Below are 16,306 nucleotides of genomic sequence, written 5' to 3' on the forward strand. Positions count from 1 at the left end.
TCTTGGATTCTTTGAATTCTTTGGATCTTTTGGATCCTTCGGATTTTTGGCGTTTTGATTTTTCTATTTTTGAATTTTTGGTATTTTGGACCTTTGAATTTTTTGAATTTTCAATTTTTGGGTTCTTAGATTTCTGGATTTCTCGATTTCTGGACTTCTGGCTTTTTGGATTTTCGGATTTCTGAATGTCCGGATTTCTGGATTTCTCGATTTTTGTATTTCTGGATTTTCGATTTTTGGGTTTTAGGATTTCTGGATTTCTGGATGTCTGGATTTTAGATTTTGGATTTTGAATTTCTGGGATTTTGATTTCTGAATTTCTGGATTTTCGGATTATCGGATTCTCGGATTTTCGGATTTTCGGATTTGTAGATTTTTCGATTCCTGAATTTTTGGATTTCTAGATTTCTGGATTTCTGGATTTCTGCATTTCAGAATTTCTGGATTTTGGGTTGGCTTTTTGATTTTCAGATTTGAATGTCTGGATTTCTGGATTTCTAGACTTCTGGATTTGAGGATTTTTGAATTTTGGATTTTTGAATTTCTAGATGTCTGGATTTTTGGATGTCTGAATTTCTCGATTTCTGAATTTCGGGTTTTCCGAATTTCAGGATTTCTGGATTTTTGGGTTGGTTTTTTGGATTTAGGATTTTAGAATTTTCGAAATTTCGGATTTTCCCATTTTTGGATTCCAGGATTTTCGGATTTCTGGATTCTTGGATTTTTGAATTTCTGAATTTTTGAAATTCTGGATTTCTGGAATTCAGAATTTCTGGATTTTCGGTTGGACTTTTGATTTTCAGATTTTCGGATTTTCGAATTTCTGTCTGGGTTTCTAAACTTCTGGATTTCAAGATTTTTGGATTTTTGGATGTCTGGAATTTTAAATGTCTGGATTTCTGTATTTCTGGATTTTAGAATTTTGGATTTGTGGATTTCTGTATTTCTGGATTTCAGAATTTTGGATTTGTGGATTTCTGTATTTCTGGATTTCAGAATTTTGGATTTCTGGATTTTTGGTTTTTCGATTTTCGGATTTTCGAATTTCTGGATTTTGATTTTTGGATTTCTAGATTTCTGGATTTCTGGATTTCAGAATTTCTGGATTTTGGGTTGGCTTTTTGATTTTCAGATCTTCGGATTTCTGAATGTCTGGATTTATGGATTTCTAGACTTTTGGATTTAAAGATTTTTGAATTTTTGATTTTTGAATTTCTAGATGTCTGGATTTCTCGATTTCTGAATTTCGGGTTTTCCGAATTTCAGGATTTCTGGATTTTTGGGTTGGTTTTTTGGATTTACGGATTATCGGATTTTCCCAATTTCGGAATTTAGGATTTTCGAAATTCTGGGTTTTTGGATTCCTGGATTTTGGGCTGAAATTTTGATTTTCAGAATTTCGGATTTTCGAATTTCTGTCTGGGTTTATAAACTTCTGAATTTCAAGATTTTTGAATTTTTGAATTTCTGGATGTATGGATTTTTAAATGTCTGGATTTCTAGATTTTAGAATTTTGGATTTTTTGATTTTTGGATTTTTAGATTTCTAGATTTCTGGATTTTGGGTTGGCTTTTTGATTTTCAGATTTCTGGATTTCTGGATTTTTGGATTTCAAGATTTTTGAATTATGGATTTTTTGATTTCTGGATGTCTCGATTTTTGGATTTTGGGTTAACTTTTTTGGATTTTCGGATTTTCGAATTATCAAGTTTTCGAACTTTCGGATTTCTGATTTTTGGATTTCTAGATTTTTGGATTTTTGTTTAGCGGATTTTTGGATTTCTGGATTTTTGAATTCCTGAATTTCTGATTTTCTAGATTTTCGGATTTTCGGATTTCTGGATTTTTGTTTTTCGGATTTTTGAATTTCTGGATGTCTGGACTTCTGGATTTCTGAATTTCTGGATTTCCGGATTTTTTGCATTTTTGGATTTTTCGATTTTCGGATTTTCGAATTTTAGGATTTCTGGATTTTTGGATTATTGTGTAGTGGGTTTTTGGATTTCTGGATTTTTGGATTTTCGAATTTTCGGTTATCTGAATTTCTGGACTTATGGATTTTTGGATTTTTGGATTTTCTGAATGTTTGAGTTTCTGAATTTGTAGATTTCTGGATTTCTGGTTTTTACATTTTTGTATTTTCGGATTTTTAAATTTTCGAATTTTCGGATATCTGAATTTTTGGATCTTTGGATTTTTGATTTTTAGATTTTTGGAGTTTTGGATTTTCGATTTTTCTGAAAATCTGGATTTCTGGATTTGTAGATTTGGATTTATGGATTTATGATTTTTGAATTTCTGGATTTCTGGATTTCTGGATTTCTGGATTTTGGGTTTCTGGACTTCCGGATTTTAGGATTTTTGAATTTTTGAATTTTCGATTTTTGGATTTCTGTATTTCCGGCTTTGTAGATTCTTGGAATTTTGGATTTTTAAATTTTTGGATTTTCGATTTTTCTGAATATCTGGATTTCTGGATTTGTGGATTTGGATTTATGATTTTTGGATTCCTGAATTTCCGGATTTCTGGATTTTGGGTTTTGGACTTCTGGATTTCAGGATTTTTGAATTTTCGATTTTTTTATTTTTGGGTTTTTGGATTTCTGGATTTCTGCATTTTTCGGACAATTCGTATCTTTCAGATCTCTCCGATATTTCCGATTTTCCGGTTTTTTCGGATTTCACGGATTTCTTGGATTCTTTGAATTTTTTTGATGTTGTTTTTTACATTTTTTGGATTTATTGATTTTTTGCGATTTACTTTTGTTTTTTTTTTAATTCTCTAATTTTTGTATTTTTGGGATATTTTCCATTTTTTGTATTTTTTTGAAATCATTAGATTTCTCGAAGTTTTTGAGTGTCTTGAGTTTGTTAGATATTTTAAATTTTTAGATTTTTTCAATTCTTTTTCAATTTTTTTAATTTTTGGATTTTTTGTATTTTTTTAATTCCTGGATTTTTCGGATTCTTTAGATTTTTAGGATTTTTGCCTGTTAGCAGAGATCGTGGTTTCAATAATATAAATTAGCGCTGTCGTCATATATACACAGCCAGCAATACACTAGGTAATAGTTGGTTTCCAGCCGATTACGTTTTCTATTGACGTCACCACCGCTACTAGTTTTAACACCCTAGGGTATTATTTGGGCAATAATGTACCCCAAATGCATGCCATTATAGACCAATAATAAACCGGTAAGACAAAAAAGATAATCATTATACAATATGTATAATTCTCCATTTTAGTTGTAATTCGTGCAACCTACTCGATGATCTAGTGCTAAAGACCTGCACGTGCCGCCAAAAATAAAAAACCCCGCCGCCCCCCTTGATTGCCATTAATCCGCCGCCCCCATCCCCGATAGCTACAAGAAACGTCAATTGCCTCTGACACAATTATCTAAGGATACTCGTCTCCAAAGACTTCCCTGCAGTGATCTCCCCGATCCGCCCCAACAAAAACGGAGTTATCTCCTTCCCCCCGACGCCCCTCCTCCCCGCCTCCTCCAGCGCCTCTTCTATAACACCATTTATAACCTCTTCCTTCATCGCGTATTTTTCCGGGACAGGTACGGCAAAAAGCATGCCGGATCGCAAATTCAGCCTCCGATTGCAATGAATTATCTCCGCCGCCTCCTGTGCGGTTTGTACCGCGTAGGGAGCCTGGCAGCCGCTCTTCCTGCTGTAAAACGCAGGGAAATCCTTCCCGCCAGCGAACGCGGCGACGAACACTCCTTGAGTTTCCTGCAAATTATTGTTAGAGTGCTTTTCATTCCGACTTGATTCTATTACGAGGTATTCGAGCGTCCTGGGGACGTCGAGGATCGATTTGACGCCGCTGGAGACGACGGCGACGCTGCTGCGGCCCAGCTCGGTCAGGTCGGCGGACACGTCGAGGGTGGACTCGCCGCCGCGGTGCACGCCGCCGATGCCTACCCACAAAGCGAATTTACCGCACGAGTGCTGTAATGCTCGATTATCGCACTCACCTCCTGTCGCGAAGACGGGTATCCCCACGTGCGCGGCCACGAGCATGGTCCCCGAGACGGTGGTGCCCCCGTTCCGGCCCTGGCTGACGACGTAGGCGAGGTCCCGCCGAGACGTTTTGATGGGCCGGCTCCGCTCGACGTCGCCCAGTCGCCGGGTTTCGTTTTCGTCGAGGCCGACCCTGACCCGACCTTCAATTATCGCCACAGTCGCAGGAATGGCACCCTAACGAATATAAAATGATTTTTTTAATTGGGTAGATGAAATATTTAATTAGATCGCGCGATTGGCTAGATGGGAGTCAAGGCCGGGTTCGGGGTGACACGTGGATGGCCTTTATTGGTGGATTTATTATCACTGTTAGAGAGATGCGAGTCAGATGCAACGCTAAGCTGATTATTTCGTGTTTACGCGGATTACGCTAATTAAAACGGCGTTGTGTGTTTGCTTGGATGTTGTACACTGAAATGGGAACTGTGTTTAGTGTAGGGTTTAATTGGTCGTTTTTTGTGTGCCGCGGATGTCGAGGGTTTGATAGTGTGTAGAATTTTAGCGGTGTGTCATGTGTGTGTGTTTTCACTTCCTGAGAATGTTTTATCGACATTTCATGAGACTAGAGTACGAAAAAAGTGGTCTCCCGTTTCGTTTGTCTGTCGTCTATCTGTCAGTTTGATGACGTCATCTCCAAGAATTCTATTTTAAAATGATTCAAATGTTATTCAACATTTTCGGCTTTTTGTAATTTCAGATTGTCAACTTCCAATTTCCCAATTTTTTGAAATGTCAGTTTTGGAAATTTTCAATTTTTTAAGTCTTCCATTTTGCGATTTTTCAATTTCTCGAGTTTCAATTTTTTAATTTTTCAATTTTGGGCTAGTTCGATTTTTCTGTTTTTCGAATTTGCGACTTCTCATTGTTTTAAATTGTCGATATTTTTGACTTTTTGGAACTTTTCAAACTCTTCGGATTTTTCCGACTTTTCGGACTTTATGGGATTTTTTGGATTTTTTGGATTTTTGGAATTATTAAGTTTCTTGACTTTCCTAGTTATTTTAATTTCCTCGGTTTTTTGGGTTTCTTGTTTCTTGTTATTACTTCCCGAGGGTAAGCTACTTTTTTTTAAACTATATATTTTTTATTTTTGGGATATTTTTTTATTTTATGGGTTTTTGGAATTATTTGATTTCTTGAATTTGTTGAGTTTCTTGACTTTTTGTATTTTTTAATTTCTTGGACATTTTCAATTTTTTGGATTATTGGATTTCTTGAATTTCTTGAGTTTATTGTATCTTTTAAATTTTCATATTTTTCTGATTTTTTAGATATTTTTTTGTAATTTCGGTTTTTTGTATTTTTGGACTTTTCTTTCATTTTTTGGATTTACTTGGACTATTCTGGATTTTTTTGTATTTTCTCGATTGCGTTGGATTTGCTTCGAATAATTTGGATATTTTCAATTTTTTAGATTATTGGGTTTCTTTGAATTTTTTGGATTTTCGAGATTCCCCGATTTTGACATACTTATAGATCGATTTTGTGAATTTTAAATTCTTCAATTTCGATTTCTCTAGTTCAATTTTTCAATTTTTTAAATTTTATATTTTTCGATTTCCGTTTTTTTTATTTATCAGTTTTTCAATTTATCAGTTTTTCGAACTTTTTAAATTTTCTATTTTTCGATAAATCAAATTTTTCGATTTTCCGATTTATTTTTCAGTACATATTTCGGTTATTCGTTTTTTCGAATTTTTTAAAATAAATGTTTAGACTTTTCGATTTTTCAATTTCTGGATTTTACAATATTTCGATATTTTTATTATTTTTTTAATTCTAGATTTTTCAAGTTTTTAGGTTCTTCAGTTTTTCGATATTCTCAATTTTCCAATATTTCAGTTTTACGATTTTTCAATTATTGGCGTTTCTAAATTTTCGAATTTTCGATTTCTGGATTTTTCGACTTTTGAATTTCCATTTTTTTTCTTCAATTTTTCGGTTTTCCGATTTCTCGGTTTTACTTTTTTCGATTTTTCAATATCTCGATTTTAAAATTTTTTTATTTTTCAGTTTTTCAATTTCTCTATTTTTCGCCTTTTCGACTTCTCGATGTTTCAGTTTTTCGATATTTCGGACTTTTCGCATTTTCCGACCTTTCAGACTTTCTGGACTTTTTCGGATTTTTTGGATTTATTGAATTATTGATTTCCTTGAGTTTACTTGTTTTTTGGATTTTCTTGGTTTTTTGGGTGTTTTGTGGTATTTCTTACATTTTTCACTGATTTTTTTATTTTTGGGATATTTTTCATTTTTTGGCTTTTTGGAATTATTTGATTTCTTGAGTTTATTGAGTTTCTTGGAATTTTTTGATTTTTAAATTAAATGTTTGTTTTTTTTTAATGCTTGGACATTTTCAAGAGAGAGTGATAAATGAGAGAATGATTTTCAGATTTCTAGATATCTTGATTTCTGGATTTCTGGACTTCTGGATTTCAAGATTTTTGAATTATGGATTTTTTGATTTCTGGATGTCTCGATTTTTGAATTTTGGGTTAACTTTTTTGGATTTTCGGATCTTCGAATTATCGAGTTTTCGAATTTTCGGATTTCTGAATTTTTGGATTTCTAGATTTTCGGATTTCTGGATTTTTGTTTTTCGGATTTTCGAATTTCTGGATTTTTGGATTTCTGGATTTCTGGATTTCTGGATTTTTGGATTTTCGGATTTTCTGAATGTTTGAATTTCTGGATTTGTCGATTTCTGGATTTATGATTTTTGGATTTCTGGATTTCTGGACTTCTGGATTTCTGAATTTCTGCATTTTTGCATTTTTGGATTTTTCGATTTTCGAATTTTCGAATTTTAGGATTTCTGAATTTCTGGATTTTTGGATTTTTGTTTAATGGGTTTTTGAATTTCTGAATTTATGGATTTCTGGATTTTTACATTTTTGTATTTTCGGATTTTTAAATTTTCGAATTTTCGGATATCTGAATTTTTGGATCTTTGGATTTTTGATTTTTGGTTTTTTGGATTTTTGGAGTTTTAGATTTTCGATTTTTCTGAATGTCTGGATTTTAGGATTTGTGGATTTGGAATGATAAATGGGAGAATGAGAGAGAAGGTGATAAATGGGAGAATGAGAGAGTGTGATAAATATGAGAATGAGAGAGTGTGATAAATATGAGAATGAGAGAGAGTGATAAATGGGAGAATGAGAGAGAGTGATAAATGGGAGAATGAGAGAGAGTGATAAATGAGACAATGAGAGAGTGATAAATGGTAGAATGAGAGAGAGTGTGATAAATGGGAGAATGAGAGAGAGCGATAAATGGGAAATGAAAGAGAGAGAGAGTGATAAGTTAAATTTGGGTTTAAGTTCCGAATTAATTTCGGGATTAAGTTCGGGATAAATCGAAAAATTAAAAAATTAACAAATCGAAAAATTGGAAAAGCGAAAAATTTTAATCCGAAAAGTAGAAATGTCGAAAAATCGAGCAATCGGAAAATAGAAAATTTAAAAACTAGAAAAATCGAAAAATCGAAAAAATGCGAACTTAAAAACTAAAAACCAAAAAAAAAACCGAGACCTCGAGAAATCGAAAAACCTAAAATTTATTTTTTACAGAAGTCACAACCGCTTTCATTTCTTCGATAACTCCAATGATTCTTCCAGAATCATCCTTTGAAGGATATAAAAATATGCAAAATCCGCACAATTTTCGACCAATTTTCAACAAAATTTTCGAAATTTCACTAAATACATTTTCTTGTAGATTTCGGGCCGCAAAAGTCATATCCGCTTTCATTTCTTCGATAACTCCAATGGTTTTTCCATAATCGTCTTTTGAAACTTTCAAAAATATGCAAAATCCGCCCAATTTTCGACCAATTTTCAACAAAATTTTTGAAATTTCACTAAATACATTTTCTTGTGGATTTCGGGCCTCAGAAGTCATTTCCGGTTTCATTTCTTCGATAATTCCAATGATTTTTCCAGAATCGTCGTTTGAAACTTTCAAAAATATGCAAAATCCGCCCAATTTTCGATCAATTTGCAGTTTCGAGTTTCAATTTTTCGATTTTTTAAATTTTTGGATTTTTCAATTCCTCAATTTGTAGTTTAATCAATAATTTGATTTTTCGATTTCTGAATTTTTCGACTTGTCAATTTTCAGATTTTCGATTTCTCTATTTATCGAGATTTCCCGATTTGTCGTTGAATAATTTTTTTTTTTAATTTTTCATTTTTTAATTTTTCAATTTTGGGCTAGTTCGATTTTTCTGTTTTTCGAATTTGCGACTTCTCATTGTTTTAAATTGTCGATATTTCGGACTTTTTCGAAGAAGTCATATCCGCTTTCATTTCTTCGATAACTCCAATGGTTATTCCAGAATCGCCCTTTGAAAAATTCAAAAATATGCATAATAACCCCAGTTTCCCACCAATTTTCAACAAAATTTTCGAAATTTCACTTAATACATTTTCTTGTAGATTTCGGGCCGCAGAAGTCATATCCGTTTTCATTTCTTCGATAACTCCAATGATTTTCTCAGAATGTTTTTTTTTTTTCGGATTTTTCAGTTTCCGGTTTTTCGATTTTTTGAATTCTTTAGATTTTTTCGTGATTTCGGATTTTTTGTATTTTTGGAGTGTTTGCATTTTTTGTTTTTTGACTTTTTTTGAGTTTTTTGGGTTGTTTCGGATTTTTTTGTATTTTCTCGCTTGTTTTAGATTTGCTTCGAATTATTTAAATATTTTCAAATTTTTCAGATTTCCCAATTTTTCGATAGATCGATTTTTTAATTTTTAATTTTTCAATTTTTTTCGTCTTCTGGATGTTTCAGTTTTTTTAATTTTCAGTTTTTCAAGTTATCAGTTTTTCGCTTTTTTTAAATTTTCCGGTTTTGGACAGATCAAATTTTTCGATTTTAGGATTAATTTTTTTTAATTTCAATTATTCGATTTTTCAGTATTCGACATCTCGGTTTTTCGATTTTTCAAGTTTTCGATTTCTCAATTTTTCAACATTTTCAAATTCAGGAATTTTTCCATTTCTGGATTTTTCAATATTTCGATATTTTATTATTATTTTTTTTAATCCTAGATTTTTTAAGTTTTTGATGTTTCGATTGCTCAATGTTATGATTTTTCCACTTTTCGGCTGTCGATTTTTAGGTTCTTCGATTTTTCGATTTCTCAATTTCTATATTAATGGTTTCTTTAATTTTTCAACTTTACGATTTCCGGATTTTTCGATTTTCCCATTTCTCGATTTTTTTGACCAATTTTTGAGTTTTATTTAGGTCATATAGTCATACCACTTTAATCAAAGTTTCAAATAGCACTTATGGGTTTTCTTACATCTTAAAACCTTACTTAAATCGAATTTTCCCAGAAGATCCTAGATTTTTTCTAGTAGCAAAAATGTCTTAAACCCTCTACACTGGAAACAAATTTTTAATTCTAACCGTGATCACAAAAAAAAAATTGAATATGTGAAAAATTTTCTATATCATAGAAGTATTTCATTGAATTTCTTAAACTCAATAAAAGGAGTAAATGCGAGAATTTTTTTATTTGACATTCATTAACATAGTTCGGAATTAATCTACTGCTGGAATTTATTTAAAAGAACGAGAAAAAGGCGCTCTATCTACAGTCCAGATAATAAACCCACCAAAACTAGTAAAAGCGATATCTATTCAAGTATCGATCTCTCTTGTAGCTCCGAGCGCTAGATGGCAGCACAACACCTAATACGTCATTACGTCATAAATCAATAACTGTATTTACTCTACAAAAAAAAAAACTCAACTTTCCCATTAGCTATTTATACCCCTTAAAAAATATTCAATTTACATAAAAACAGCGATAACGATTAGTGGCATTAGACATTTACATAGCTAATAATAAACATTTGCAAAGATAAAAGCAACGATAAAACTATCGCATTAGTTTTGACTATTTCTAATAACAACCATAATTAATGACTTGTTTAAAAAAAAAGAATGAAGTCATGTGCGTCCAGCGTGTCTGTTAATAAAATGGTTAATAAACGCCCCCAAAGCTGCCACAGGAAATGCAATTTTTCAATTTGCGGCTTGTCTCCATACTGACACATACTATAAATCATAATTCGCAAAGTACAGTCACAAACTTCTTTATTTCAAGGTCATCACGCCAAATTTTAAAAATACATGAATAGAATTCACCCTCTTTTTAATATAAAAACGTGAGCACATTTGAAGGTTTTTGAAACTTCGTGGGTGAAATTTAGTTTAAGTTTAGACTACGACCTTGAGATAATTTGTCGCTGACTGTACCACTATTTGACAGTTGATTATACTCCCTATTATCAACGAAGCGGCAATTAATACCTGCTTAATACCACGTGTAAAACAACATAACCTCCAGTACCTGACTCCTCACGACCTCCTCCACCTCCAAAGCGCACTTAACGTTTTGGGGGAACGGCATGCCATGCGTAATGATGGTGGACTCAAGGGCCACCACGGGCTTATTCTCGCTCAACGCACCCCTAACCTCGTCACTAACAACGATTTTGTCAAACCTGGACAGCCCCCTACAGAACTTCCCCAAATTTAAACCACCCCAAACACGTTTTCCACTCAAGCCTAACATTGTCGGCAACACGCAAGTACAAACAAACAGACTCAAAAGCACGCTATCTCAAGTGGACTGCAGTGGCACTTTTGAAAATATTTCAGAGGCGATAAAAACCGCAATCTAAAAATGTTTATTATGACTAGAGACTAGATAAATCGTGTTTGAATTCATAACGGAAAATAAAAACTACATGTCACTAAAGTCAAAGTCAGATAAGTCCTCAATATCTTTTTCCTTGTCCTTTTTCTTGTCTTCTTTTCTGGGGGTCGCGTCGAAGACGGAGCTGGTGATGCTGGTGCTGCTGCCGCCATCTTTAAACGACACGTCCTTTTTTTCGTCTTCTTCGTCGTCTTCGTCGGTGTTTAAATTAAAAAGGACTTTTTTCTTGGTTAGGGAACCCACAGAGGGGTAGCTTTTTAGTACTCCTTTCGTTTGGTCCTCTTTTGGAAGTTCTTTTGTGTCTAGTTTTGACGTGACGGCCTTCAGTTCTTCTATGACGGCGGAATAGGGGGCCGAAAACTCCCCCAGATTGTCTCTAGCTTGCGGCTTGCTGTCTGTATCCGAATCAGTGTCATACATTTTTCGATTTTTAATCTCGATTTTCGGCGACTTTTCTTTTTTCGGTTCCGCTTTTTGTGGTTTCGCTTTAATTACTTTCTTAAGTCGTTTCGTTTTTGTTTCTTCGACTTTTTTAGTCACGGTTTTCTCAATCTGTGATGAGATAAAGTCGAAATTTGGGTAAGTCTGGAAATAAATAAGTCAAAATTGGGTGGTTAATGAAAAAAAATGAACCTTCTTTGTTAGAGTTGCTTGATGGTTCACAATTTCCATCGCTCTGTTGAAGGAACGTGCTGGAAGTCCTTTCCAATCTGGCGAAACCCCCAAGTCCTGGATTCGCGCCATTATAATGTTCTCCACTGTAACCCTAAAGTGCTTGAGGAGTTCTTCATCTATGTAACTTTTTTTGTCAGAACTGTGTGGGCGTTTTCTAGGAATTGGTTTAGGTTTAGGAGGGGTTTCTTCCTCTTCTTCTTGTTCTTCTTCAGGCGAATCAGCAATTTCTGCTTCTGAAACTATAGTCTCAGAAGTAATTGTATCTTCATCTTCATGATCTGTTGACTCTAGACTTTTACTTGTTTGCACCTTAAACGGACTTTTCTTCAATTGTGTTGCGACTACTCTCACAGGAGAATGTTTCTTCCCAGTTGCAGCAATCTCTTCAGAGTTAGTTTCACTTTCTGACTTTCTTGATTCACTTTCTAGAGATTCTTTTGTTACAGTTGTATCTTCACTCTTCACTAATTCTACTAAAGTAAACTTTTTCCTAGCTTTCACTGCAGGTTTAGGCTTCTCAAGATCTTCATTCTTCACTCTATATCGCTCCATGTCGCTCAATTTGTTCCAAAACGACTGCATCTGATTCTCGATTTTTTGAAGACTAGAAGTGACCTTTAAAAAAATAAGTCAAAAATTAATCACACACATTTTGACTTTACTTTTGTCTCTAGAGCTTCTCCAAATTCAGCCATCTGTTTCTGGGTGTCACTAATCTCAGGAATATTTTCCTTATCCTTCTCATCAAACTTGTAAGTTGGTGTCACTGCCTGCGAATCCGCGCCTAAGTCAGTCTGCGTCGTGCTCTCTCTGCGCCTGCGCAAATCGCTCCCACTAACGAATTTCTCAAACCACTTCTCCTGAAAATTGTGCTGACTTTGCAAAATCTTCAACTCTGACTGAACTTGAAGCCTCAAATCTTCAAATTTCTGTTGCAAGTCTTCAATCTTCCTCAGTTCCGTGTCTTTGCTAAAATTAGCATCTACGTCCTGCTCCTTTTGAATCATCTTCTCAGCGTTATTAAGTCTCCCTTTTAGCTCTTTTATTTCCATCTGTAATTTATCAGTTTCTGCTTCTACAATAAGTGTATGACGCCGCTTAATATGCGAACTCAGAAACTCCTCAGTTGAAAACGCTTTATCGCACTGATTGCACCTAAACACCGGTTTTTCGTCAATCTCTTTCATTAAAGTCTCAATGTGCCCCTTCAGGTCCTCCACGAACAGATTCAGCTCCTTATTTTCCTAAAAACCTGACTCGAGACACTTGCGTGTATAATTGGTTGCCTACCTCTTTCAACTTTTTCACTTCATCCTTAACCAAAATAACAGTATTATCGAGATACTTTTTACAATAAAGCAAATACTGAATCGAAAGCTGGCTCAACCGAAACGTCTTGACGAAACTTTCGTCCAAAAGCTGCGCCTGCTCTGAATCAAGCACAAACTTGGTCACACAAGGTATGAATTTTTCGATGGTGGCAAAGTCCCGGTCTTCGACCACCCGGTCAAGATCAATGGAACCTGCTTACATATCGTGAACAGTTTGCTGTTTTCAACAAAACACTTACTTATTCTGTTTTTGTCAAAATTGTCTGACTTGTGTCGCTCGAAGCGAAACCCTGTATCGAAGGCTAGACGAACGTAGTCATGTTGCCACTTGTAGTCAGCACTGAACATAGCTCATTTGGGGCCTTTTTGGGCACGATTCGCGCAAAAAAGGCATGAAAAGGCGATTTTTGGGGTTAGAGGAAGGCACAAGTTTGAATAGTGCGCGTGCGCGGTGATGACTACAAACAGAAAACGTGTGTCGGGGATTGCTGCCGGTGAATGCAGGGGTGGATCGATGGCAGAGAGGGCGGGGCGCATGAGCAATTTTCAGATTCGAAAAAAAAAAAAGAAAACGTCGATTGTGTCTGTGATTTTGCAATTTATTATTGAAGAGAGAAATCGGGTTGTGAAACTGCAGCTATAACAACGTAATTGTGACACTGTTTTTGTGTATTGCGTCTTCGTTAGTTGTATTTATCGTCATTTTATTTGTTATTTTAAGCTGTCACAACAAAATGGATAATTTTTAACTTGGTTTAGTTTAGTTTTCTGTTTTAGTTTTACTAGTTTGGGTTTTTTCCACCCATTTCAGTCATTATTAAAGAACGGATTTATATGCACAAATATTTCTCAAAGTATGCGCATTTATATGCACAAAATTCTTTCGAAATATGCAGAATTTTATGCACAAATGAAATTTACCTCCGACGATCAGGAAAGAAAGAACAAGAAACTACAAACAAAAAACATAACATTTATTACCTATAACATAATTTTACATAAAGCATAAGCAATATAATACGTCAACATTGCAAAAGTAATGACGTAGACGTCTTGTCTCGCTGATTCTCCTATATATCTTTTAAGAAAATATAAGGCGGGTGTATTTGCTAAGATATGACTGATTTTGGCAAATGTAATACCCTTTAAGTAAATAGAAGGCGAGTGAATGATATCATTTGCCAAAATTAGTCTTATCTTTACAAGTACTAGCCCCACCCACCCGCCCTATATATATTCTAAGAAAATAGAGGACGGGTGGATGGAATAGTACTTGTAAATATAAAACTGATTTTGGCGGATGATATATCTTAAAAGAAAATAGAGGGCGGGTGGGCGGGGCTTGTATTTGCTAAGATATGACTGATTTTGGCAATGATATACCCTTTAAGTAAATAGAAGGCGAGTGAATGATATCATTTGCCAAAATTAGTCTTATCTTTACAAGTACTAGGCCCACCCGCCCGCCCTATATATATACTCTAAGAAAATAGAGGACGGGTGGGTGGAGTAGTACTTGTAAAGATAAAACTGATTTTGGCAGATGATATATCTTTAAAAAAAATAGAGGGCGGGTGGGCGGGGCTTGTATTTGCTAAGATATGACTGATTTTGGCAAATAATATTATAAGCTAAAATACGACTGATTTTGCAAATGATATCTTAAGCTAAGATAAGACGGATTTTGGCAAATGATAGACCCTTTAAAAAAAGAGAGGGCGGGTGGGCGGGGCTTGTAAGATAAGACTGATTTTGACAAATGATATTATAAGCTAAGACTGATCTTGCAAATGATATCAAAAGCTAAGATAAGACGGATTTTGGCAAATGATATACCCTTTAAAAAAAGAGAGGGCGGGTGGGCGGGGCTTGTACTTGCTAAGATAAGACTGATTTTGGCAAATGATATTATAAGCTAAAATAAGACTGATTTTGCAATGATATCATAAGCTAAGATAAGAAGAATTTTGGCAAATTATGTACCCTTTAAGAAAACAGAGGGCGGGTGGGCGGGGCTTGTATTTGCGATGCTAAGACTGATTTTGGCAAATGATATAAGCGAAAATAAGGCGGATTTTGGCAAATGATATTATAAGCTAAAATAAGACTGATTTTGCAAATGATATCATAAGCTAAGATAAGACTGATTTTGGCAAATGATATTATAAGCTAAGATAAGACGGATTTTGGCAAATGATATACCCTTTAAAAAAAGAGAGGGCGGGTGGGCGGGGCTTGTACTTCCTAAGATAAGACTGATTTTGGCAAATGATATTATAAGCTAAGATAAGACTGATTTTGCAAATGATATCATAAGCTAAGATAAGACTGATTTTGGCAAATGATATACCCTTTAAAAAAAGAGAGGGTGGGTGGGCGGGGCTTGTACTTGCTAAGATAAGACAGATTTCGGCAAATGATATCATAAGCTTAGATAAGACTGATTTTGCAAATGATATCATAAGCTAAGATAAGACTGATTTCAGTAAATTATATCCCATCTTAGACAATAAAGGGCGGGTGGGCAGGGCTTGTATTTGCGATGGTAAAACTGATTTTGGCAAATGATATAAGCGAAGATAAGACTGATTTTGGCAAATGATAACATAAGTTAAGATAAGACTGATTTTGGCAAATGAAATCATTTGGCAAAATCAGTCGTATCTTAGCAAATACAAACCCCGCCCATCCGCCCTTTATTTTCTAAGAGGGGATATAATTTACCAAAATCAGTCTTATTTTAGCAACTACAACCTCGCCCACCCACCCTCTATTTTCTTAGAGTGTATATCATTTGCCAAAATCAGTCTTAGCTTAGCTTATGATATCATTTGCCAAAATCCGTCTTATCGTAGCAAATACAAGCCCCGCCCACCCGCCCTCAATTTTTTTAAAGGGTATGTCATTTGCCAAAATCAGTATTATCTTAGCTTATATCATTTGCCAAAATCAGTCTTATCTTAGCAAATACAAGCTTCGCCCACCCGCCCTCTGTTTTCTCAAAGAATATATCATTTGCCAAAATCAGTCTTTTCTTAGCTTATAATATCATTTGCCAAAATCAGTCTTATCTTAGCAAGTACGAGCCCCGCCCACCCACCCTCTGTTTTCTTAAAGAATATATCATTTGCCAAAATCAGTCTTATCGTAGCATCTACAAGCCCCGCCCACCCGCCCTCAATTTCTTTTAAAGAGTATGTCATTTGCCAAAATCAGTCTTAGCTTATATCATTTGCCAAAATCAGTCTAATTTTAGCAAATACAGGCCCCGCCCACCCGCCCTCTATTTTCTTAAAGGATATGTTATTTGCCGAAATCAGTCTTATCTTAGCTTATAATATCATTTGCCAAAATCAGTCTTATCTTAGCAAGTACGAGCCCCGCCCACCCCCCCCCTCTGTTTTCACAAAGAATATATCATTTGCCAAAATCAGTCTTATCTTAGCTTATATCATTTGCCAACATCAGTCTTATCTTAGAAAATACAAGCCCCGCCCACCCACCCTCTATTTTCTTAAAGGATATGT

The 16,306-nt window shown here is 34.7% G+C and overlaps 2 protein-coding genes across 2 annotated transcripts in view; both read right to left on the reverse strand.

The window, feature by feature from the left end:
* LOC135136995 (uncharacterized) overlaps positions 1–10,736 on the reverse strand; it is a 216,917-nt gene extending 206,181 nt beyond the window's left edge. Inside the window, exons 1-4 of the mRNA XM_064066517.1 lie at positions 10,405–10,736; positions 3,991–4,213; positions 3,794–3,933; positions 3,412–3,745 (exon numbers count right to left, since the gene is read on the reverse strand). Coding sequence (XP_063922587.1) covers positions 3,412–3,745; positions 3,794–3,933; positions 3,991–4,213; positions 10,405–10,629 — 922 coding nt within the window. The 5' untranslated portion in view covers positions 10,630–10,736. The remainder of the gene's footprint in view (positions 1–3,411; positions 3,746–3,793; positions 3,934–3,990; positions 4,214–10,404) is intronic.
* Positions 10,724–13,247, reverse strand: LOC135136994 (cilium assembly protein DZIP1L). Its single transcript, XM_064066515.1, has 5 exons — positions 13,019–13,247; positions 12,739–12,971; positions 12,111–12,692; positions 11,407–12,063; positions 10,724–11,358 (listed from the first exon to the last, which is right to left on the reverse strand). The coding sequence occupies exons 1-5, from the start codon at positions 13,125–13,127 to the stop codon at positions 10,801–10,803; spliced, it is 2,139 nt and encodes a 712-aa protein (XP_063922585.1). The 5' UTR covers positions 13,128–13,247; the 3' UTR covers positions 10,724–10,800.
* Positions 13,248–16,306: the final 3,059 nt, after the last annotated feature.

The sequence above is a fragment of the Zophobas morio genome, unplaced genomic scaffold, assembly GCF_036711695.1.
Source record: "Zophobas morio isolate AGI-343-1 ecotype UQ-CSIRO unplaced genomic scaffold, CSIRO_AGI_Zmor_V1 ptg000028l, whole genome shotgun sequence".
Lineage (NCBI taxonomy): Eukaryota > Metazoa > Arthropoda > Insecta > Coleoptera > Tenebrionidae > Zophobas > Zophobas morio.

Bases quoted from the DNA above. Each gene is read 5' to 3' on its own strand.
- LOC135136994 (XM_064066515.1), bottom strand. From the start codon at position 13,127: ATGTTCAGTGCTGACTACAAGTGGCAACATGACTACGTTCGTCTAGCC. The intron at 12,972-13,018 runs GTAAGTGTTTTG...ATATGTAAGCAG, and splicing joins TTTTGACAAAAACAGAATAA to GTTCCATTGATCTTGACCGG. The intron at 12,064-12,110 runs GTAAAGTCAAAA...ATTTTTTTAAAG, and splicing joins GAGAAGCTCTAGAGACAAAA to GTCACTTCTAGTCTTCAAAA.